This window comes from Oreochromis niloticus, linkage group LG13 (genome assembly GCF_001858045.2).
Source record: "Oreochromis niloticus isolate F11D_XX linkage group LG13, O_niloticus_UMD_NMBU, whole genome shotgun sequence".
NCBI classification, from domain to species: Eukaryota; Metazoa; Chordata; class Actinopteri; order Cichliformes; family Cichlidae; genus Oreochromis; species Oreochromis niloticus.
The window spans coordinates 7,651,281-7,677,225 of record NC_031978.2 but is presented as its reverse complement, the minus strand read 5'-3'; the positions used below and the strand labels follow the sequence as shown (position 1 = coordinate 7,677,225).

Sequence of the window (25,945 nt, the reverse complement as noted above, 5' to 3'; positions counted from 1 at the left end):
AGCGGGTTTAACTCATCTTTTCTTCCTGTGTGTAGTGTTAAGGAACCTCTATAGGTATAGACCTAAATATCTTTGTTTCATCAGTTCTGTATTTTTTCCTGTAATCTGTTGCAGTCTCACACTATATGTTTCAGCCCCTTTGTCATGGATTTCCTTTGCCTTGTCACAGTTTTCGTCCGTTTTGTTCTTATTTTGTGTACAGTAAGTCTCCCTGTCTCGTCCCTCCTCTCCGTCTTCCTTTCTCTCTCATCATGAGGTTCTCTCCCTTCCCTCTCATCTGAGAAGCTGCCTTCTCTTTCATTCCAATCTTCAGTGGAGAGACGATGCTCTTGCTCCAAATCCTTTCATTTGGAGGATTACTAAAGTGTGGCTTGATATCAGAGTGGAGGGAGGAGTGGGGAAGCCGTGGGAGGAGGAGGGAGGGGAGAATCACAATCCAAAAGTATCACAACATTTTCACACAGCGGTGTAACGATAGCTTGGGTCATGATTCAATTTCATATACAATAGATTACATTGGATTACAATAGAATTTGAATGTTTTCTTGTCCCTGTGGCATTCCTCATAAATGAGGGAAACTTTGCATGCCAAACTTTAAAAAACTGCATAACAGTGAACTCCATAATGAGGTAACATGTTTTTAAATGTAAAGATCCCTACAGGCCCTATAATATTGCAAAGCCTCTATAAACATGGGTTTGGATTTTTGATGTTTCTCTTCAACACTGAATGTTCATATTAGACCAAATAAGCAACATTCAAGTTGAAAACAACTTAAAGCATTTTTTTGTTATGCTTTATCAGAATAATGTGGGTATGTTTAGATTCATTTTGATTGGTTTCAGATTTTCAGTAACAGTATGCAATATCACCTTTTGTGCCATGTGTTTATGCAGGACCCCATCACTTATAGGTACAAAGCTGAGAAGAGCAACATTTTCTACTTTGCATGTGTGTGAAGTTTTTTTTTTGTTTGTTTGTTTGCTTTTTTTTTACTTTTTTGGTCATTTAAGCAACATTCATATGTTTTGTTTCTTTGTTGTTTTTTTTAAACACATTGTTAAAAAAAAGAATTAATGTTTGTATATCTGTAAGACTTCAATGATTGGTTGTTCACTCTAGCTACGAGCATCATTAAAATCAAATTTTGTGTTTAGTTGTTTGTGTTTATCTTTGTTGCTTCCACCTGTCCCCACTAGAGGGAGGCCCAAGCTCACTGGAGCAGCTCTGGGGGTCCCCAGCAGCCAGCCCCCCGCCCCCTCTCCATGCTCCACAGTCCCAGAGCAGGTGCCCATGTCTGGGCCTGTCTGGCCCTTCACCCCCTTATCTGATTAATACTACTAATCCTGGAGGTGTTCCTGCCTGCCAGAGAGGCGGGCCACCAGACTGGCCACTGTCTTGCTCAGGGCAGCCAGGCCGTAAGGCATGGATGCGGGTTGTACTTTGCCAACATGACCCCTTGGAGCTAAGGGGATGTTTGAGCTCCAGCTTAGTTTTCTTTTTCTGTCTACATCATATAATAAAACTAGATAGCATATTTAAACAATCCCAAATATTGTCCTTTTTTGTATTTTCTGTATATTCCAATAATTCTAATAAGTCCCTTAATATGGCTTCTTTATTGTTCCCAGTCATTTCCCTGGATCATCACTACTACAATGACAAACTCCAGTTCTGTGAAGGTAAGTTTTCCAGCAGTTTCCAAAGAGTGATTGTCACAATTGTGTGTTTCTTTGAGCTCTGGTCATCTCGCCATTGGATGACCATCCTTCAGAAATCACTGCAATACTCAGTCAGCTGTCCTGTTTTCCTCTTTTCGCTCTCTCCCACCCTCTCTTCCCTCACACTCGCGCTGCTTTTCACCCAGTGGTGGAATACAAACACCCTTATCAGGAGACGAACACTCATCCCCCTGCCCTCTTCTCCCTCCCCTCGCTCTCCTGCCCCCTCCTGCACTCACCCTCCACATTCTCATTTGCATGCATCTGTTTACCTCTTCTTCCCACTTATTCTTAATAGAGAAGCCCCACTCCTTAATGGTTCGTTTCTATAAAGATGAAAAGAGAGGCTGTAAAATACACAGATAGGCAAGTGATTGCACCACATTGGAAACACCACTCCTTCATTTCCTTTTTTTTTCCCCCCACTGAACTTCATGTATACGTGTGGGCAGATGCACAAATTCAATTAACTGTTTTTTTTTCTTTCTATATGCTTCTTTCCCTCTGTTTAACCACTAGAGATGGAGGGGGGAGAAACGGAGGGCTGGAAAATTAAAATAAGGGGGGCCTTGGTGTGGTACTGGTTGAGATATGTGCTGCTAAATGTGAGCTTGCATTTAGGAGATAACTTGTATAAGAGCACCAGAAGTCCTTGCTTCTCCTCAAGTATTGGTTTGTGTGCTTTGAAGGGACATTTTGCTTTCAGTAGAATATTTTTGCTTTATAAATTAAAGTGTAAACAACTCACATACCTGCTGGTACTCCATTGGTTGTTCCATTAATTCATAGATAAGGAGATATGTCTTTTAAATGTCTCACATTTTTGTTAATAGCTCCAATCAGGGTGACTGTCATTAACAGTCAATTAAACTTGAACTTTATTAAGTACTGTGTAGTGCATGTGTTAGTGTTAATTCGATAATATGATAAAGATGAAAATTATGTATATAATGATTAAAAAATTGAAAATATGCAGGTGAGGTGAAGGCAGTGGTGCAAATCACAAGATCCATCCATTCATTCATTTTCTTTCACTTATCCAATTCAGTAGTAGCAGTTTTAGTGTTGGGGGAATATATGACTCATGAGATAGCACTGGTCATCTACTAGGTTTGTGATTTCATCCCAGACTCCATATGTTGGAAGCGAATCACAAATTGACCCCAGTGCATCCGTCAGAGTTTTGAGTGTGTGTGAGTTACGGTTAGAAAGCCTTTATTAAAGGTATAGATTAAAAACACCGAACAGTCCTTTTTCTATTTACTTGTGTAGGTTTAGGAAAAAGTTGAAATACTTCTGCTTCTAGTACATGCTTTGACACTCTGGAAGTTACTAATTATTAAAGAAACTTTTTATTTGCAATCATTAAAAATGCATAATGTAGTTGTACAAAAAGCTACTTTCTTTATATATCACAATAAGCATATATTATAACCTAATCAATTATATCATTGTTAAAAGTAAAATGAAAAAATTACCAAAGTTTATTATCAATTTACATTTTTAATGTATTTTAGGTATTATAAAGTGTTACATTTAAGATGAGATGTCATTAGTGCCCTATTTGTATAAAATATGCAAAGTAAATCCATAAACGCCTAATTAACCAGTTTTATCATTGGCTATTAAGCCAATCTTTTTCAGGGGCTCTGAAAAACTCTGACTGTTCTGTTCAGTGCTGTCATTTCCACCTATGCATTTTTGGCTACTTCCTCTTCTGCTCCCATTTCTTAAGTTTACTAGAAGAGAATGGATCAACTCAAAAAGAGAAACTCTTTCAACTAGTGTTTTGGTGGCGAAATAGCACAACAATGCAGGGACACCATAGATTTAGAATAGAAGTATAAATTAAGCGTAAGGTGCCCCTACTTCAGATGGGGTTCGTTTACCCATCTTATTGAATAAACAAAGTGCTTTACACTGTGTGCCATATTTATAACACCTTTTCACATATGTAATAAAAAAGTTCTTATTCTGTGCAGTTAATTGCTACAACTACAGCTAATTTAGACTCACAAGTCAACCTGGATACATTTTTTTTGGCTGTACAATGAAGCTGCAGGCATTAATAACATGTAAATCTCCACATAGAAAGGCTTCAACTGACTCAGACCAGGACCCTTCTGGCTGAGTGCTAACCATCACACATCTGCACCACGGTAAATGCTGTAGAACAACTCAAATGTGTCCACACGTTGTACTTTTCTCCCACTAGATTACTTAGCAGAGCAAATAACTCTGTCTTTAGTTCTTTCAGTGCAGTAGATTACAAACTTCCTGAGGTAAGGTCGGGTTTATTGCCAAAGCTTTCAGTAAGGAGTTCCCCATTGCCTCCTCAAACCATATTTGTGGTTGAATCACGTGGAGGTTCATCTCGCTGTCTGCACTGTTAGCAAAGACAATTATGCTACAATCCTGGAAATCTGATGTTTGATAGGTTGGTAAAGGAATTAGAAAATGGCTCACACCTAGAGAAAATTGTATACAAACAACTGTATTCAAACAAAAAAGAGACCAATTAGAAGGAAATAGACTAAACTGACTGTTCAAATGATTGGTTATTGGTGCAACAGATAAACTAATAAGTCATTACTGATTAAATGACTGCCTATGGAATCATTCCCAGTGTTCCAATGTATGTGTTTGGTGTTTTTAAAAAACTTTTCTTCTTTTTTTGTACATCTGTAATGTGCAAACATTAATAAACGTGTTTAAAAAAAACTTAATAGTTATTGGAGTTTTCTTTTTGTTTTTAAACTAAGACATTAATTGTCTTGAAGTAGTGCAGCAACTCTCTCTGTATGCATTCACAAACACAATCACTGGCATGTGGACCGCCTGCCTCATCTACCTACATCTCCTCATTCCACCTGGCCTTCATTCCTCATGTCGTCTCTTCTCACACTCAGATCTCACCCAAGATATTAACTTTTATCATTTTCGGGTTTTGGGTGCCACATTCTTCTCAATTCCCATGAGTGGCTTTTTAAGAAATGTCCGTGTCTGTGTTAAAAAGTTAAGTCACATGATCTCCCGGCTCTTCTTGTGTTTTTCCTCTGTAGCTCGAGGCTATTCGTGGACTCCCAGGAACCGCCGACCAGAAAAGCTACGCGATTCGCTGAAGGAGTTGGAGGTACCCGCCTCCTCTTTTCAGTAGCCCCCCCCACCACCAACTTCACCACCACCATCAACACCATCCCTCCTGGATGCCCCCCATCTTCTTCCTCCCTCTGGGGATTTTTGGAGTTTTCCCTTTCCGAAACGGCCGATTGATTAACAAATAGGGGCATTCTCTCTTTTCTCCCTCTCCCTTCACTCTCCCTGTTGTTCCCGTTTGTTCTCCTCTCTCCCTCTTCTCTCTCATCACCTCTCTTTCGGCCGAGCTCTGTCATCGAGGGGATATTTGAGGGGATCAGGGGCTGCCTGCAGCCCCCTCATCCCTCCTCTTCCTCCTTCTTCCCCTCACTCTCTTACCCCCCCTCCCTTCTTCCCCCCTGTACTTGTAGCAGTACAGACCTAGCTTTGTTTCCTGGAACCTGTCTGTGGCTGTCACACACACAGATGCACACACACACTTTCCCCACCCATCCACCTCCCTCCTCTCACCCGTAACCATTGTCTGAAACTAGAAACACCCCAGCTCACCTCCACACCCCACCCTCCGCCTCCTTTTCCGTCCCTCTCTCCTCCCATCCAATCACCCCAGCTGGGTTTGGAATGTGGCAGGAATGACTGACCTTACACACACACACACACACACACACACACACAGTTGTTACCTGCACCCCTTTCTCAACCCTCTTCTACCTCTTCATGAGCAGGAACTGCTGCAGTGACCCCCTGTGGTGGCAGTTGCCTGGTACTGTGTGCTACCAAGACAATTTATGCATTAGAAAGTTAGTGAATTGTGACTCCAGACACTTACACAGACATATTTTTTGCTGTTTAATTTCCCACTCTGTCTAAAGCACCTGTCTGGTCTCAGCTCACTTTTGTTGCGTTACTTGGTTCACCTCTGTCTCTTTGTCTTTCTCTCCGTTTGTCCATCGTGCTCATTCAGGAACTGTTGCAGACCAACACCTGCATTCACACCAGATGGAGAAACAAGCACTGCTGCCAGGTATACACCCTCCTAAGTCCAAGACCTACTGTGTGGAAGTAGAGACACACACACATACACTCAGATATGTCTTTGTGGGTGAAGTATCAAGAGTTTCTCTTTATTATACTACCGCTTACTAGTTCATCTCAAACAATATCAGTATAATTACAACATGGCATTTTTAAAAATCCCTAAGGCTGATTTACATGTTGCTAATCCTGGTAAAAGCAAGTTTCTTGTTTTCTAAATGTTAGTAATATGTGAATTTGTTCATTGTGTCATCCCTGAGCAGGATAATTTCTTTAACCCCAAGTTGTAATGAATAGTGAATCTGAGAGTTAAGCTAATTTCTTTAGAAATTAAACTTGTATTAAAGGTATATTAGTTTTATTTTCCTAAGATTAACACAGAAAAATCCCCAAATTTCTTTACTATCTAACCTACAAGTCCCTCTTTAGGACTCTCGATTTATAAAAGAAAAATGATTTCCTTTAGTATTTTCTTTCTTTCTTGATATGAGCTAGAAAGACTCACACTAGACATATTTCTAATGTTAATGCTAATCTAAAGAGTAAAAAAATTCAAACTATGCCAGCAATCATAACAAGGATAAATAAACTGTATTTTATTCAAGTTCATTTTTCCCAGGTTCTTATGAACATGAATTGAAGCCAGAAGCTGCTGTTTTGTTTAGTATCATCATCCTTGGGTTGTAGTAGGAGCACGTAGAGCTGCACATCTCCTTTGGAGCCACGCATTTCTTGTCTTCTTTATGTCTTGATTACATTTAGGATGGGCTGCAAGGGATAAAAAATTACCTGGTTTAATTTCAGTTGATAAACTTCATATGTGATGTCTTCTACATCATTAGAAGTCCATTTTCGCTGTTTTATGCAATGCATCCTTCACGTTTCCACATTAAAGTTCTTGCCAAGTTACCTGTTGGATTTTAATTGTGATGTTACACTTCCTGCTCATAGGTGCACACCTTGTACATTATCTCTGACATTAAATGGGATTCAAACTCAACAAAGGAGCTGCTCATTGTTGAATGGCGTAATAGAGATACTAGACTAAATCTCTTTTAGCTGTAGCCATTCTGAGGTTTCTGTTTTTGTGTGTGCTATCCTGCAGGTCATGCTCAGCAGTGGAGTGCTGGTGACCCTGACTGTACAAGGACCTCAGCTCGAACAAGTGTGTATAGACCGTACATTAGTGGGCCGACTACCAGCCAGCACTGTGACGGATGGTTAGTTGTAAAAGCACATTGACATAATAACATAACAATATACTTAAGCCCCCCTTTAAAATCAGGCTACTTTAATAGACAGACTTTAGGACTGCATTTTTAAAATGTGAAAAGTGCAAACATGCAATTTTGGTCTAAATTTGGACTTTTCACTGTATTTGTCCTGTCAAATGGGCCACATCAAGAGAGCCTGAACTTTTTTTAGTCAGAAGTTTAGTCCGTTTAAAAACATCATCCATCGCCTGCCATACTGCACTAAAGAAAGTAAGTAATAAATAAACTGTCACATGGCAGGGTATCTTTTTACATCTAGTATTCCATTAAATAACTGAAAGTTCCTTTTTTTCTCAGTAGAAAATGAGTTAAGTAGCTTAATGTTTCCCTTTGTTTGTGTGTTGTTTTTTTACGATGGCACCGTTGTAAAACTAGAATGACTTAAAATAGAGTAATCTGTAACTTTACACATTTTTTTCTTGAAGTGTAAGCCCCAGACTTACTGAGGTATTGCTAAAATTACACTTCATTTTCTTAAGACATCTCAGGCTCATTAGTTTTATAAATGGATGGTATATTGAATGAGTAGATAAACTCCTTTACACTAAATTAAAGGGGAGCAATTTGGAGAGGTTTCTTTTTTATTATAGCTTAGAAGTGAATAATCTTACTGGTTTCATGTGGCTCTCAAATTAAAATGAGTTTGACACTTATTTGTTTTTTTTAGTCCAGTGATTGTAGCTGTATGTTTCAGGTATTTAAAGCAAGAACAGTTGGATGTATGTCATATGCTTTATTGTAAAGGTATAATAAGAAGTTTCTTTGCTTGACCAAACGGCATGAAAGATGAGCAGCGTTTGTGTTGACTGGAGGTTTTTAGGCTATGTGGAACATGCATTTTACATTAAATTAAAGCGTTTCAATGCTATATATATTTGTGGCCCTTAATTAGTGGCCCTTAGTGCTACTGGGTTTGACAGCCCTGATCAGCTGGTCCAAGACATTCAAAGAGCCTCTAGTGTACAATAAACATCATAAGACATTTTTGACTGTCGTACTGGTTACTTTGGTGCTGCTGATGTTAATTAGTGCTGTTGCAACCGGCATGCCCATTATAGCTGTAAACAAAGGGCTTTCTAGTGTATTGTTTTTATTTTTGAATTTACTGAAAGAAATTCTGTTTTTTAGGTGATTTAAATATTCCAGAGGTTCACTGTGCTTTAAGCAGATTTACGGACACAAACATCATGCCCGGCTACCTCTCTCTGCCCACAGCAACAAACAAACAAACAAACAAACAAATGTGGACGCATTAGCATTTAAATGTTCAGTTTTATAAAAACCACAATGACGTCTATACCTCGCACTTTCTCTTACAGCGGCGGCACAGACGCCGCGGTTACACCTGCTCACCCCACATGCATCTACCGGCTACCCTTTCCTCGCCACTCTGTCACGCAAACACTCTCTCGCGCCACACGCGCCAACTCAGACACACATAACAGGTGCCACAGGTGAGCAAGGCGACTCTGCTAGCTAATTGCGGGCAAATCCTTTTGTGCTGTGTGTGTCCAGGGGCCTTCCCTTAAGAGCATCCATCAGTGTTTTTCCCTCCATCGCGCGTTCCTCCAGGGAGTACCGCCCCCCTCGCGCTGCGCTCCCTCGCTCTGCAGACCTGGCAGGAGAGAATAAGGGGCTGTGGACACCGGCCCAAATCTGCTAATTATTTCTTTCTTTCTGTATCAATTATTTGTTCATAACACCGCCCTCCCCACTTCCGCCCGGGGTCTCCAGACACTTGATAAAGCCCCCATAGTACACGCACACATGAACACACACACACACACACTGGCATACAGACATACACACACTTGTCCCCATATGCATACATTTGCAATTACAGATTTTTCATTTTTTATTTTTTTACCCTCTTATAGACAAACAAACACTTTCTGTATGTCCACTCACATTTACACACACACACACACACACACACACACACACACACACACACACACACACACACAGGTACACACACACTAACTCATCTCCCGCTGCGCTCCATTCAAAGCCTCAGAGGCACTAATTATTAGAGTAATGGTTGTGAGAGGGTGGGTTCCGGGGATTGTGTGTGTGTGTGTGTGTGTGTGTGTGCGCGCGTGTTTTCAGGGTGGTGCAGTAGGTTAGAGGTTCTCACATCTGCCACTTGTTAAATTAGCCTGAGACAATTAGAGTTGAGAGCCTTAGTGGATCACACCATCTAATACTTACAATGTACAGTTACTGAAACAGTTTACAATTACAGTTTTAATTCCTATATGCGTGTGTCTGTGTGTTTTTTTTGTTTTGTTTTGTTTTGTTTTTTTGTTGTGTAAGGACATATGTGAGGTAAAAGTGTGTTAGATTTTTTTTTAATATCTAAATTACTGCCATGTCAGATAAGTTGAAAACTTACTTAAATTGCTGCTCATATTGATAGTTTTTTCACCATCAGTTAAAGTGAATATTATTTTCTTCATCGTTTTAATTGTTTAACGCATTAAAAGTAAACCATAACTTCCTGCAGCCAGCCTTTTACAGCCCAAAGTGTATGATTTTCTGTCATGTATTAGACAGGAAATCCTCATATTGTGAGAAACTGAAACCAGCAAATATTTGGCATTTTGCTTGACAATTATGAAAATACTTTTCCTTCATTTTCTTTTACTCAAGCAATTAATTGGCTAAATATTGCAGCTGTAGTCAAATCTTAAATTAAACTCTAAGCCGCTGTCTAATGCCAAAGAATTCATTTTCATTGTCTGCACGGGATTGGACAACTTTCTAAATGGAGAGAAAAAAAGCTTTTTGGTGTTCGCATGCAAACGAAAATCCCTTTGATTTGCATGGTTTCAGCTAAATGTGAGGTTTGGTACTTGAAGCAGCTGCATCCGGGTCTGTTTTTATTTCACAAAGCAACAAAGCTTGCTCGCACTCCTTTGTTAAACTTTGCATCCTGAATGCTGGTTACGACAGTGTTCCTACCATGAGCTCTGATTGCATCATAAAGAGCTGCAGATTACAAACATTTTACACCATCAAAGTATTAGCAGCTTCCTTTGGCCGATGGCTGGGCCAAGCTGCGCATATGCTCCACGATTAAGCATCCTTAAGTGATTTTTCATAGCCGGTTTCATTTACCACTGTTTAAATGTGCTTTGGTTAAGCCCATTGGCCTCTTATGTCAACATGCTGCTGAGGAGATGGCATTAAATGGATTTAGGGGACTGTGTGTTTGTGTGTGTGTGTGCATTTTGTCTAAGTATGTTCGGTGAGGCCATGTGTTAGCTTTGCTGTATGCATGTGGGCGTGAATGCATTTCTACATGTGTTACTGAGTGTAGAAATGCATGCATAAACTGTGGTTGCAGGCTTGTCTGTATGAATGTATTTGTAGCTATCCGTGCATGTGTCTGCGATGGTAGATTTGAATGTGTATAAAATGTGTGTGCGTCTGGGGTGTTCACGGGTGGGTCATGAAGGTCTAGTTCTTAATGCCAAATCAGCCACCTGGTCCCAGATTGGGCCACAGCCTGGGTTCACATCCCTTCCTTCATTTGGAAATGAATGGGATTAATCTTAATCCCGTTTATAGACACCCATCGAGATCAATACTAAACTGCATTTAACTCGATTTGTCTGTAATCTATTACAAAGACGCTTACTACTGCATTAAATGTTGTTTTGTAAAGCTAAGGCATCGTTAATGGCTGGATTTTTTTTGTTTTGTTTTGTTTTTTAATGGTTTAAGCCTTGAACCAGTTTTAGTTACGAATGCTTTATAATCCAACTTCAACATGGGGACAACCTGACTCAGTTGACCTGATTTAAAATGCTAGTTTTTCTGCATTTCTCTTCGCACGTGAATATTTGCATATTAATTTGAAATTTTCACACAACAGGATAATTTGACGTGTAATCGTACCAATACCCTATGTTTATAAATACACACATACCATGATTAATTGCTGGTTAGATTTCTGAATCTCGGGGTGCAGCCTTACTCGTTCAACTCAAAGCAGCAGATATCCTGCATGTGTAACAACCCCCCCACCCCCACCCTTTCCATTTAATTGGTTTCATAAACAGATTAATTTGAAGGAGAGGGGGGCTTAATTGCTAATCAGCGTTTCCATGCAGCTCCTGAAGAGTTGAACAGGATCAAGTGTGTTCTTCTACCACAAAAAGGCCTTAGAGCTTCCAGTGCACTGACAGGAGGGGAAGAGATACAGAGGAGGAGGGGATACAGGAAGCTGGAGATAGGAAAGGAGTAGACTAGGTGAAAAGGAAAGAGTAGGAAAGAAGAATTATTGACAAGATGTGAGACAGATGCTCAAAACTAATGGAAACCAATGAAGGGTGATAAGCTTAATTAAGGTGTAAAGGAGAGCATAATGTTTAGAAAGGATCTCCAGGACGCTGTGCAGGTTGCAGAGTTAACAGTGTGGAAGCTAACAGGATAGGCCTGGATATTTTCCACATAAGAAGCCCAGTCTTTATTACTTAATGTGTCCAGCTGTCAGTGATTAGTGATGAATCTTAATGAAGCTATCGCAGACTTTGTAGATTTACAATGAAAAAAAACTTGATGAATCATAACATGCAGATTTGCTACTAAATTATTCCACATTTTTCTCATGTGTTTACAAGTAAAAGCTGTAATTGTGCTCTAATAATCTGGTTCTCCTCAATAGTGTACAGTTGTGGTGGGTTTTTTTGTTCTGTTTTGAATGATGACATTTCGTGTGACGATGTCTTTACCAGCGGTGCTGAGCGATAGGCTGATTCTGCTGTCCTTCCTGGAGCAGAGCCAAGTGGTGGCAGTCTACCTGAACAAAAAGACCCAGAACTCCCCAGAGACTGGCAGGCGAACAGACAAACTCTCACCCTCTGAAATCAAGGTACAGTAGAACACATTGATGGAGAAATGTGTGTGCTTAAGCCTGTGTGTGTTTAGGTTGATGACTGCAAAAGGAGAGAGAGAAGTGTTTAAAAAAATAAAAATAAAACAGAGGCCAAAAAGAAAAAGTGCACTCAATGTATCCCGCTGCTTGGGAAACACTTCCAGAGTGTTTTCTTGGATCATTTTCACATTCGGTAGGGTACTTTTTCTTGTTGAGATTAAGTAAAACAGTTACATGTCCTTTCAGTGGACACCAGAGAGGAAATGCCATTAAAAATAACTATGAAAATGCTGCTAGGAAAGAAAAAAACATGTTGAAGCTCGGTCAGAGCCTGCTGGGTCCTTGATTTGTTATTGACCTTCTCCCTGTGACAGCTAGATAAATTACCAACTCTGCCTTGGTAAGTCCACTAAGAATAGTTTCCTCCAGTCAGGTCTCAATGTATATGGACAGTGGCATGATTTTTGTAATCTGTCGACCATCGCTATGGATTTTGACAAAGATGTGAAAATTGAATCTTATTTAAATGGCTGTAAATAATAAACCATTAATCCAATATTTTTCTCATCACATTTTCTTAAATATAAGGTTGACCGCTCGGTCTTGTGGCAAAATGTGAAGTAGTTACAAAAAAGAAATCTGTTCATGTGTTCACGAACACAAATTCTTTCATTTTTGTGAAGTTAGAATGAATTTGAATGCAATGCATTTCAGTGGGAAGTATGTTTCATGTCTTTTGCATGTATTTTATCCAGACTGTAACCTGTGTCACCCTGCAACCAATAAAATGGAGTTGTGTTTGAAGCCAAACTAAAATGTTTCTGTAAACCTGAGAAGTTTATAAAACCTAAACAAGTAGTTCTTTTATATCCTGAACCTAGCAAAAAACCTCTTACTACCTAAACCTAACACAGTTTCTAATGACAATTAATAAGGCAATTAGACTAAAGCAGTTGAAGTCCCATGTAGGCCTCCAACTGTGGTCTGTGATGTAAACGATGAAATGATTCACACCACCACCAACTGCTCTTTTCATGCTTTAAAAGAGGAAAATATTCAATTTGTACACATGACATGAATCAGCACATATGAGACCAGTCAAATGGAAAAATTGTTTTCAGAGAAACACTTCAAGAAAATAAGGGTGGGAAATGGATTAAAAGTCATAAATATTTCTCAAACTGGTTCAGTTTACTATTACATCAATACAATATATATATTTTATCATGAGAATGTAGCCTTTATATCTCACATGTTCCCAGTTTGACTCTGGCTCTGCGACTTCCCTGTTCCTGTCTATTATTCTCCATTCAGGTGTGTATTGGGCTCCCTCTGATCTGGAGGGGTTTTTTTTGGGGGGGGTTTTTTAGCCGTTAGTAATATGCCTGATTATGTGCGGGCCGGTTCTTCCCACAAAACAAAACTACACTCTGTCCTCTTTTGCTAGCTGGCTAACTGCTAACCCTGGCATTATCACATTACTGCCAGGCCCTTTTGTTAAGGGGTGTGTGTGTGTGTGTGTGTGTGTGTGTGTGTGTGTAAAAGCAATCGTTGCTGCTGTGCGTCTGTCTCCAGAAGCACAGTCCTGATAAGACACCCCCCTGCATCACCCCCACCACTCCATATTGTACATCCAACACACCTCTGTCAATGCATGTGCACATGCATGCATGCAACCTGCGACCAGTACACACATGTGTACACACATGCCCAGCTGCCCATCCCCTACAACACACATGCACACGCGTACACGCCGCCCTGGTCCAGTGGGCTAAGCTGGAGAAGGGAGAGTAGGGGGCGTTGAGGGGGGGGGGGGCTAAACTAATCCGGCCCACAGAAAGTGGTTTTTGATTATTGCTGACCAGCAAACGCCAGCAGAAAAAAAAACCTAGAAGAGCGAAGAGATGGGTAGGGATGGAGGGGACATACGGGGGGTAGAGATAGAGTGTGTTATTAACCCAGTGATTTTCAGATTTTATTTTTTCTTTTCCATTTCTAATCTGTCAGTGATCTCCCGTTCAGCTGTTTGGGGCAACTCTTTGTTCCCTTTATCATCGGATGTAGCTCCATCATTTTCAGGCGTATTCTGTGTCCAAAGCAAATTTCCCCCCCGAGGGGGCAAGGAGGGCAGACATGGACCACTGACTCTCAAATCTGCTCCACTCATACAGTACAGCTTGTTGAATTACTAATTTCTGCATGTTCTGGGACTTTTAGACCATTTTGTTTTGTTGAGACATGTTTTTAGTAATTGATTTTCTAAAGACATATTCCCAAATTCCTGCTGATGCCCTTTTAGGGGGATTTTGATGTTACAACTGCTCTTTTCCTAGGTTTCAAACATTTATTTTGGCACAAACCTCTCATTGATCTATTACTGATACTGATCTAATTAATCTGGATTTCTTTTTAACCTCTTCATGTGCACTTTTTTGTTTCGTCCTTCACTCATTCATTAATTCAAGCTTGTATTTTATTCCTCAATTCTCATTTCCCCGAAGCTATAGTGCATGACAACAGCTTTCACCTCACTTGCCTTTCTTAACCCTCTCTCCAAACCCAAACAATCAGCTTTTTTAATTCATTATCACCATTTATTCCTCTCTCTTTTGCCTCCTTCACCTCTGTCCTCTCTCTACCTATCAGGTTTTGGCCATTCTTCTGCAGAGTGACAGAGGTCATGGATGTGTGTGTGTCTCTTAATGTGTGCGTATTAGCCATTGACTCTGGTTCCTTGTGTTCGTGAGTATGGCTGGAGATAAAGAATGTATGAGAGGTTTGTATGAATATGGGGCTGTGTGTGCGTGTGTGCCTGCACTTTGTGTGTCTATCCGAGAGTGTTTGTTTACTTTATAAATCAATGATTGTATACATACATGCACATATTTATGTATGTGTGTCTACTTGTGTGTCTGTGTGAATGTGTGTAACCCGCCCACCCCCCAAGCGCCACGAGAGCTCATTACTGTGCGTCTCTTTGTTGTGGCCCGTAGAGCGTGGCGGACCTTCCCAAAAAATATGCACATCACTAAAACAACAAGCCCGACAGAACAAAACGCACACAGACATTAATAATGGAAGATGAAAAAACAACCTTAGACATCAACAAAAACAGGATGGGGGAAGGACAGCAGAGGCACCAGGGGCTCCAGCCGTGAAAGTGTCAGAGCCCTCGGGTTTTAAAACAGGCCAGGAAGGTGAATCCAAATGAGCGAAACACTGAGATACTCGCATATCTTTCCCATTCTTCATAAAATATGTTCTAACTCCAAGAATCTCTGTCTTCCTACTATTTTAATTGCCCATTTTCACAATTTTGTATTTTTGTGTCCAGGTGGTGTGTGTGGAGTTGGGCGGGTGTGGTCGTAGGCTTCACAGACATGTAGGTCTCAACAGTGTCCAGGATGTGGTGCTCTGCTGGTGGAACCAGGATGAGTCCAGTGAGGAGCTATGGCCCTGGACTCCCACAGATACACACAGGAATAACCTTGTCCTGATCAGCTGCTCACCTGCTGAAGGCCTGAAGGTATACATGCACACACACACAGAGCATAGCACAGGTATACTTATGATGGCTACATTAAACACAGGGATAATGAGTAATTTCCACCTGTGCATTTCCTAATACTACTTGTCAAAATTCTATGATAAAGGTTTAGTGAAACAGCTCAAAACTTTAAATGTCTTGTTTGGATTTTAAGACCTTAATAAAGGTTCCAATAAACACCACATGTAAGCAGTCGAACAAACCCTGTATTCATTAAAACAGGGGAAAAGGTTGTGGAATGAAAACATTTACCTACAGGGAAACCAGAGCGGTAATGGTCTTTGCTCATTCCAATGTTTTACTGGTTTGGAGAGGGTTAATGAATTGGTCTTGGTTGCTTTTGAGGTTACTGTGGGTATATCAGGCTTGTGTGTGAATACATTTGCAGAAAATGATTACTCCCATCGTTTTCTTGGGAAGAAAGCTCCTACTCCATGTGGAGCAATTCAAGCATCTTAATTGATGACTGAGATTGACATGGCTGGCGGATTTGAGCAGTGACATCACTCACAATCCACCTCACCTAGGAGGCATTTAGCTGGTTTGTTTTGACCTGTGGTCACAGTTATATTCTGAGTTCCTCCTGAAAGAACAAGCTCCTGGTGCAAAATCTAAAGCTGTGTGCGCTTTTATATGCTGTCTCATCTTTCAGTCACTGCCCACAGCACATGACCCTGTGTAAGGGTGGGAACAAACAGAAAATCTACACCTTCACCTTCTCTCTCAGCTCTCTTCACTACAATAGATTGGTGCAGCAGCCGCACTGCTGCAGACAATCCATATTTCAGTCTCCTGTTATAGAGTCTTGCTATAGTTGTCCAACATATTGGATCTGATACAATCACTGGTCATGAGCGTGAAATGTATATCCCACAACTGGTTGGCGAATGGTTCCTGGAGGTTGCTGGCTGTTGCAAACAGTGCTGAGAAAAACATTGTTTTTATTGCTTTGGTTGCTAACAGATTGCAGCGGCTTCCTGTGCTTTGCACGCAGGATATCGACGTATGTGCAAACATTTGCTGACTACTTGGAAAGGGCGATGCAAACCAGAAAATGTTTGCAATGCCAAGACACAACTTTTACTTTGAAGGCAGATTGTTTGTGTCACAGTTTCACTGCCTGTCAGAGAGTAAACAAGTGGTTGTAGACAAAGCAGAATCTCCCATGCAAACTACAGGCAAATGCAGCAATAGCAACCAAAGAAATTGCAAGGAGATTTTTCCTGACTGGCTGAGGAGTACACATTTTTCCCTAGTCACCAGTGGTTGCCAGAGAGTCACTGACCAGTTTCTAGGCCTGTGTGATTAGGAGCTTAGTCATTTGACCCTACCATGATTGTCACATACCCAAAATGATGGACAAACTAAGATCACATGGTTAGTGGTCATGTGTTTGCAAAACCTCAGTACTCTTCCCCCACTTAGGAATAGATGCTTAACATCCTCCACTTGAAGCAACAACTGCTCCCAATCTGCAGAGAGCACCTACAGCCCTCCCTCACTTCAGACTTGAGGTGCTAATTGTCATCCCCGCCACTTCACCACCAGCAAACCAATCAGGTGTAAGCTGGAAGTCACCAAACAAAGCCAACAGAATCAAATCGGAGATGTGATCCTGAGACCCCCACCCTGACACCTGACACCAATTAGCTGCACCTAGAATCTCTCTATAAAAGAATCTGTTCACCTCTACAAACCACATATGTCTTTTACCTTAACTCCTTATTTAAATTACCTGGCTACAAGTAGCTTTGAAATAAGTTGCAAAGACATTCATGTTTTCTTAAAGCCTAAAGTGTGATTGATTAAGTCCATCTGTTCATGACTTAGATGAAGATTGATTAATCAGTGCAGAAATCCTCATACTTCCTAAGTGTTCACGATAGATTTTGTATAATGGTAGCTGATGGTTTGGCAAGGATGGATGCTCTCATTATTGAACTAGGAATTTTTAGAGGACAAGCCAAGTTGAATTTTAGTTACATGAACACATAATGAAATATAGTAAATACTTATAAAATACTTTTCAGTCTTTATTTGAAGCCCCCAGTGTCAGTAACACAAAGTCCTCCCATATATTTTTATAGTTTCACACACAGGGAGGCTCGCAGACACACTCACCAGACACCAGCGAGGGAAAAAGGGGCAACAAAGCTGCTGAATTTGAGGAGAGACCTGCGTTATCCTGGATGGGATTGGGGATGGTGTGTTAGTCACCTCAAGGGTGGTACCTCTGTGTTGCACCTTCATGCATCACCATATGAAATAAGCAAGAGAGCTAAGCTGTGGTACAGCGTGAAGGAGAACGCCCACACATTCACGCACGGGCTGAAACGCACATCCTCGTGGCCTATGGCAAAAACCCTACCCATGACCCGATTCTGTGTCAGTGTAGGATTGGCCTCGTGCCGAAAGCAGATGAAAGATCCCAAATTACCAAACCGGGCTTAACTCTAACCCCGGTACGTGTACCTCAGTAAGCATATGCAAAATATTCGCCACACCAAAGAGAGAAGGGAGAAGGAGGAAAGATGAGCGTTACCAATCGCATGCTAGGAAAACAAATTCACGCAGCAGAGAAAGAGGGAGGAATTGGAGAGGGGGGGGGGTACATGAATATTGAAATAATCAAAGCAGATGCTGTTTGCTGGTTTTTCTTCTTGTTTTTGGAACGCTCGCCACATTTATCACACTCCTTCACCTAGTTTAGTCTCTGTGTCTCCTTCAACACCCCCCTCCTCTCATCCTTCTCCTCCTTCCTTCCTCCTCGCTTCAAGAACATTAAAGTCTCTTCATGGGGCTGCGCCATCGCTCTCTAATGAAAGCGTTTGTTGTCATTTTTCAGATGCGCGGTGTGAAATTAAGCGAGCAGTTTATGTAAGAGCCGTAGCGGGAATCAAATGCTGGGCACACATCGGGCGACGCCAGCTACTTCAATCACTTCAAGCTCATATATATGTTCCTTTTGTTCAGTTCGCTATCTGCCGCACTAAGCCAATTTTCTAGCCAGTCTCTCGGCATTTAAAAAAGTCTGATTTCTTTCCCTATGTGGTCTTAATTCGTATACCCCCCTCGCCACCTCCTCCCTCCTCATGCTGATAAGTGGAGCCACGGAACGTGGGGGGGGGGGGGGGGTAAAGAGAGGAAAACATACACAGTTGGTTTTTATGCAGGAGCCAGTTAACATTTTTAATGATCCTTCCTTCATGCTTTATACACCCTCCCCCTCCAAACAAACACACATAAACCAGCCATTTCCTGGAATTTAATAATCTTAAATGAAGTGAGATGAATGTTTTGTTTGCTTTTGCTTTTTTTTCCCGGTTGTTTGCAAACACTTTTTTTTAACAGTGTGTCTATCCTGTTATCTGTCACCAAACAGTCTGTAGTTGTTTGATCTGCATTTGTTTGTTGATTTGTGCTGTCTTTTAATTATTTTTTGACTTAAGAGTACAGCAAAAAAAAAATTCATAGAAATTAAATAATTTCTAATCTATATTTTATTTATTCTTCACTTCAAGAACACTGTGATGAAGAGTAAGGGTGCTTTTGAAGCAAGATTGCTGGCAAGACTTGCTCCTTAAACATTAAAAGCTGCAGTCTTAATATGAAGAATTAAAGCACATGTTTCAGAAAGCACTTTTCAGAAATGCACTGCAAAATAATTTGTACCATGAAAGGGTCTGGCGCTGAATCCAAAGTGTCGATTTACCCCCAAGCTCCGCTGCTTTTTAAACATCACACTGGAAGCACTGCTGGTACAGTTTTGCGTCCAGTGAATGATATTCCCTCCGTTATTTTCAGCCGGGGAAGGTATGAGGAATATTTTGGTTCGTAATCCCGCTGTGCCTGTGCATTTTCTCACATCAGTACTTCAACTCTAACCCCAAATCACATACCTAAAACTTCCCCAGTCCCACCCAGCTATCCCCCCTCCGCCTCCCCAAACACCCCTCATCCCTCGACTCTCCTCCAAGTCCCTCCGTCTCTCTCTATCCGTCTCTCCCTGTCTTTCTCTGCTCCGTGAGCTGGAAAATTGGCTTCAAAAGGCCACTGCTGTGAACAAGGGCCAGCCACACAGTTGGGCCCGTCCGCTTTATCTTTCACGCCATGGAAGGGGAAAAAAGGTGCCGGTGAGAGAGAGAGAGGAGAAGAATGGAGAAGAATAGTTTTGACCAGTCACTGAAACCAATAACCAGGAGAAAGCTACTTACTAGAAGTCTTTCTTTCTCTCTCTCTGTCTCCCTCTCTCCCTGTCTCTGCTCTCTTTGCATCTTTCTCCTCTCTTTATTCTTTTCCATTTCCACTCTTTCTCATCATCTTTACTGCATATTTCTGTCTGCATCCCTTTTTCTCTGTCTCTCTTTTTCACATCTGTTCACTCACTTGCTCACTCTCATTCTTGACCTGATTCATCATTTTTTATTTTATGCTCCCAGAATCAGGGAATGCTGTACATTCACATGCCACAATATACTCTGAAGAGTTCACAGGCAAACAAAGCTTTGCTTTTCTGGACACATTACGACACATCTCTACACCTTTTTTACAGGTTGATTGTTGTTTAAGGGCATAAATTGTAGCAGCTTGTTAAAAGAGGTGAAAAGGGGTGCTTTAAAAATAAGAAAGTAGTTAGATTTGGCTTTGTAAATGATGAGATTAAGTCCCAGTGATTTGTAAATATTTACTGTGCTATGCTAAGTCTGTCTAAAATCTAAAGAGTAACACATCACCTACATCTTATTGTAAAGATCACACAGCCAACTGCAGGTAAACAGTTTTATCGTTTGTCTTTCTTCCTTTCTGGTCTTTAGAGTAATGTTAGCATTTCAAGATTATATTTTGGCCCTGAAAGGCAGAAACCTCCATAATCCTGCAAGTCTTGAATTTTCTTAAATCTCCTAATCAGTTGTGTTGCCTTCAGGGACATTTTGCTTGACTTTGCTCAGTCCAGATGAAGGAATATGAAGCGTACCTTCGACTTAAAGATGACCTGGAGTTACAATGCAACTACACTGGCTGTAGGAGTGTGGATGCTTCTGGCACTGAATGTCGCTTTTAGCACTAGCAAATGCATCCACTAAAATATTTGACGCATGTTGTACTATTATACTTAAGGGCAGTAAATACAACATAGTTAAATACAAAGGTCAATGCATAAAAAAGTGAAATGGTGAAATGACGGCACTCCAGAGTATGAGAATACTCATTGTAACCAGATGAAATACAAAAGAGTGACAGATATATATAACCAAACAGGGATGGAAGACCACTCTTCCAAGAGATGCTACACCCTTGATGTTTTGATGAATGTACCAATGATGCACTCTCAACAAATCAGCCAAAAATCTCCTTGAGGTGTCCAACTGGTTTGAGGTCGTAGCATATGCATGACATTAAGATTGGGAAAATGGATGAGACCACTCAAATAGAGAGACCGTGATCGTGTGATGAACCTAAACTTAGAGCATCTTTGTATCTTAGGGGAATAGTGGGCTCACACTGTGGCAGCAAATCACCTCCTACAGTTTAATGGAGCCATCATCTGCTCACTTCAGCAGTCAACTGTTCAGGATTGTCACTTCTTCTCGATCTTTGTGTTTTTTGAACTTCTTAAATCAGCAGTCCCCAACCCCCGGGCCACGGCCTGGTACCGGTCCGTGAGTCGTTTGGTATTGGGCCATGAGAGTTGACGCTTGGGAGTGAAATTCATGGTTTTCAGGGTTTCTAACAGTTTTTAGTGTTATTTTTTTTAACACTAGTGTTATTTTTTTTAATCGCTAACTCGGTTTCCCTGGGGATTTTCCCGTGTGTTATGAATAAATCTTCTTTTTTTTTTGGTACCGTTACTGGTTTTATTTTGTTGTATTTATCCGCGACACCTTAAAGGGCGGTCCTTGGAAAATATTGTCGGACATAAACCGGTCCGTGGCACAAAAAAGGTTGGGGACTACTGTCTTAAATAACTTGAATATTTTTATTGGTGAGGGGGGTTATGGGATTATGACCTGCAGCCACTCATGGATTGATGGACTCAGGGACTTTTCACAGTCACTGTCTCTATTGAAACACTAGTCAGTTCAGTAGCCTGGATTCTGACTTCCATAATCCACTTTTCTAGTGACTTTAATCTTTTTCCTTTACTTTCTTGATACCAGTTCTGAATTAAATGTGCCACAGAGCAGGATTAGATGATGAATATTATGTGCAATGGTGCTAAAGTTGGTTTAATATTTAAACTGTGAATAATGTTGGTCAGAAATATTTATAGAGGGGCTGAGAGTGTAATAAAGCAATGATCATCAGCTGTGTTATGAAAATCCCAAATTGGGTTGAACATGCTGTTGTTTTCTCACGTCATATATGTTTTTTGTGCATATTGTACATTTTTAAAAATCCTGTAAATATTGGCTGCTGCAGGTTGAAACCATCCATGTAGTATTTATTTGTTGGCTCAGAACTTTAGCTGCCTCTGCCCTCTGATCCCTGTTCTTGGAGGGTCATCTGTCAGGTGAAACAGAGCTGAGTCAGCTGCACCTCAACCCCCCGATGGTGCCATGGTGGCATGCAGGCTCACAGCAGGCAGCGGGCACTAGCAAGCCGGGCATGCGATGAAAAGCTGAAAGGATGAGATGTGGTTGAGGGGTGGGGGGTGTCACGGTTTGTGGCACTGAGGTAGGTCTTATGAGTCCAGTGTTCTGTAGGGTGAATACGATGGACCCTCACCTGCTATGCATTTGTGTGCTAGTTTATTTTCACGCATGTGTCACTTTGCAGAAATTAAGCTATCCAGAGAACTGCACCAGCCCCAGGATACACCACCTTTTACATGAATTGAGCCCCTCTACCCTGCTGCTTCAAATAAACACACACATTCACACGCAGCATCCACCCCCTGGGGTGCAGCAGGAGCTAGCTCTGGGGGATTATAGGGAGGAAAAAAAGCTTTCAGGAGGACAGTCATCTGCTTCTCTCCTGCTGTAGACCATGGGCAGGCAAAAAAAACCCTGCCTTCCTCCCTCTAAGTCCCTTTTTGGCAATGCCTGCCAAAAAACTGGGCCGAGCAGCTTTGCAAAAGGAAAGGAAGGCAGGCAGGCAGGCAGCCGATCCTTCTTTCTGTCTACACGGCGAAAAGAAATGGGCTCATTTAGCCAAAGCTGCCACGGTCAATGCAGGGCTCTGATAGAGGCTTTGGTAAGGTGAAATCCTTCCTAAAAAGCTCTTTTAGTGACTGTGTAACTGTTGGACTGATGTTCAGTACAGCCTGTGTTCTCCTGTCATCCACGTACTGTTCCAGGTTTCTTGTGGGTGTTTATCGACACTACCACCCGTGACACGGCCTGTCTCCCTCAATGTCAGTGCTTGTTTGCATAGCAGGACCCACGCAAACTGGTTGTAGGCCAGGCAGAAATAATCTACGTTTTGCATTTGACCATTGGTCAAAAAAATTCAAGATTTCTTCATGTATCCAGTGAAAAGGGCTCCTTTTCTTGTCATTTGCCATGTCTATTGCTGAGCTCTTGGCTCCTCACACAGGTAAACAGAGGAGGTTGTTTATCATTATGTGCCAAGCCATGGCATGCTTAGGGAGAAGATGATGTTGACCTTGAGTTAAAATAGAGCTCTTATCATTAGCTGTCTTGATTGACAGCTGGGTGTTTATGAGCAATATGGAAGGCTCCATTTCTTCCATCTCCAGGGGGTTTGGGGCTGCTGCCACGGCATGACTCATTTCTGTCTTTCTCTCACGTGTTCTGTCTTTGTCTCCGCCGTTTTATTCCAAAACAGGTTAGTTCAATAACAGCTGCAGCACAAAACAGGTTTCAAGTTGAAGAGCATGTTAAAACAACAACAGAAATTACAAGATCTATGATGACGAATACAGACTAATAAAAACATTTTTTAAAATACACTTGATCTAGATGCAGAGACATGATTGTAATTGCAGGAAGTATTTTTTCCATCCTCTTCCCCTAAAGTTTACAGTAATGTTTTTGTTCCTTGACACTGAAAGAAGACATCATCCTTCAAATCTTGTTTCAGCATGCTGGCATGCCTGTATCAGGACGGAGGACTATGTTGATTTCAAACTCCACATTGCTCTTCTTGCTCTTTATTACAGTAGCTTTGCTTGATTCGCTGTTTAAAATAATCCTTTCCTCATACTGGGCCTTGGTGGCCTCCTACAGTTCATGTCCGGTCTGAAACGTGCCGATTTAAATCCAATTGTCTTCTGATTGGCTGCCTCTTGTAAACAGAAAGTTTGAACAGCAAATGAGGCATCTTGGGTCAAGCAAATTATTATTACAAATCATTCTCTGTGAATATGTGTACTTAATTTTCATATATGGATTCCATCTCAGAAAGGAAATTGCCAGACCAAACTGTGAAGACTTCACCAGGGATGTCTGTAGACAGACGTAGATTCAGATCAACAGACAACCACGATCCTTCACACATTCTTCCATTTCCTGTGGAAACATTACATGCCAGGATATAGCCGTGCAAAACAAGATTACAAGATCATTTTTCTTCAACTTCGAAATTTCTCTTCATGCCATTATTTCTGAAGCTGTTCCCTTGTCCTCTCTACCTTTTTTCTCCTTCAGGTCCTAAGCTCAGTCCGCACTGAAGGCAACCCCCTGGACTGCCGCTTCAGCCTGCTCCAGCCCTACCAGGTACTAACAGTGGAGTTACCTGCAGGGCCTCAGGGATTCAGAGAGGAGTCCTGGGCTGATACCTGCGTGTATGAATGTGCACGAGGACGCCTGCACCGCCTTTCAGTCACCCGAATCCCGCTGTCATCTCACCCAGTCTCCTGCTCGCGTCACCCCTCTGAGACCACTCTGCTTCTTGGCTTAAGTGACTCCTCCTTAGTCTTGTACGACCAACGACGCGGGATCTCTTTCCTAGCCTCGTGCCCCGTGCCGGCCACCCTCCTCGCCTGGCACCCTGCTGGGGCTGTTGTCATGGTAGGGGGAGGACAGGAAGAGCTGATGTGCTTTGATGTGGGCTTGGCACCTGTAAATATGGCGCTCGTATCAGAGGAGGTAGCTTCAGCTCCCACGTTAAGACTAGCTCAGCACCTGCGCTGTTCTGGAGGCTTGGCAGGACTGCAATGGGCGACTGGCTTGGATGGAGGCCCAGAGGGGACAGATATGCTCACACTGGCTTTTCATGGGGGACCACTGGCAGCCTTGAGATTTAGACTAGGTAGGTAAAATAACATTGGACAAAAAATGGTCTTCTGAAATTATGAGGAATGTTTTGTTATTGTCAATCACCAGAATCTTGTATAGGAAAAAAACAAAGGCTGTATATAAAAGATGCATATTGCTAGTGTGCTGAGACTGTTTGATATATAGACAAACCATGGATATTGGCTAACTAGTGCTAACTTAACACATATAAATTAAATAGCAGAATCTCATGCACTAAAATTCTTCTTGGATGTTAGGACAATTAATGGCACAAAAAGACAAAAGTTTCAGATAATTGCAATACAAATGCTCCAAAACAAACCAACACCAGAAAAACTGATTAGAGGAGGCGTCTTGTAAGGTTCAACCTCCTCAAAATGGCCATGCCCCTGACCATAAACCTAAGTCTAAAGTTTAAGGCCTCAGTCTTGGAAGCCTAGAGTCTGGTTAGTGACCCCCGTGGTAACCACTGGTTGCTAGGGAGAAAGGCGGGTTCCCTGATCAGCTGGGGAGTAGTAAATTGCTGCAGTCACCTATAGATTGCATAGAAGATGCCAACTTGCCTGCAAACAGCTGGCAACAAAGCTATGTTCAGCTGCCATGGAACTGAAGAGTGCAACGCAAACTGGAAATGGAGATTGTTTGCCTTCAAAGTAAAAGTTGCACTTTTTTATATGGTTGCAGGGGTAAAGCACAACTTTCATTTTGAAAGCAAACACAGTGTGAGTTTGAGTATTTGCAGAGAAGTCAGTGACTTCCATGCAAGGTACGGTTGAACATAGCAAAAGCAATCACAGGGAGATTCCTGGTACAGCACCCTGTGTCTCTTTGCAATTAATTTCACCCAATGATCTCCAGTAACTAGTTGAGGAATGCACATTTTGCCCTGGCAACCAAGGTTGCCAATGGGCTGCAAACTGGTCTTCTAGTCTTGTAACTGAGGCCTCAACAAGTGTGCTATAAAAAAACATGCATGTCCCAGCTATAGGACTGCAAAACCTTTTTCTTTTTCTAATTCATGGAGATTAACTTTTTTTCCCCGTAAGTTATGGAATAAACATATGTGTAAAACAGATGGATAATGAGATCCATTTTTCCTGTTTTACCTGTTTTCCTGTTTGAGTTCTTTGTATTTCTTACTCCTTCTGCCAAGAATAAGTTCCCTCACATTTCTTTAAATTTTACATTA

The 25,945-nt window shown here is 41.4% G+C and overlaps 1 protein-coding gene across 7 annotated transcripts in view; it reads left to right on the top strand.

Annotated features, from left to right (window-relative positions):
• wdpcp (WD repeat containing planar cell polarity effector) overlaps window positions 1-25,945 on the top strand; it is an 84,672-nt gene that overhangs the window by 29,589 nt on the left and 29,138 nt on the right. For all 7 annotated transcript variants that reach the window (XR_002064284.2, XM_005473662.2, XM_005473665.4 and 4 more), the window contains 7 exons: window positions 1,633-1,683; window positions 4,785-4,855; window positions 5,783-5,842; window positions 6,959-7,073; window positions 11,870-12,006; window positions 15,344-15,535; window positions 24,166-24,769. Coding sequence is in view for 6 of the 7 variants with exons in the window: in XM_005473662.2 (XP_005473719.1) it covers window positions 1,633-1,683; window positions 4,785-4,855; window positions 5,783-5,842; window positions 6,959-7,073; window positions 11,870-12,006; window positions 15,344-15,535; window positions 24,166-24,769 (1,230 nt within the window). In the remaining variant the exon portion in view is untranslated. The remainder of the gene's footprint in view (window positions 1-1,632; window positions 1,684-4,784; window positions 4,856-5,782; window positions 5,843-6,958; window positions 7,074-11,869; window positions 12,007-15,343; window positions 15,536-24,165; window positions 24,770-25,945) is intronic.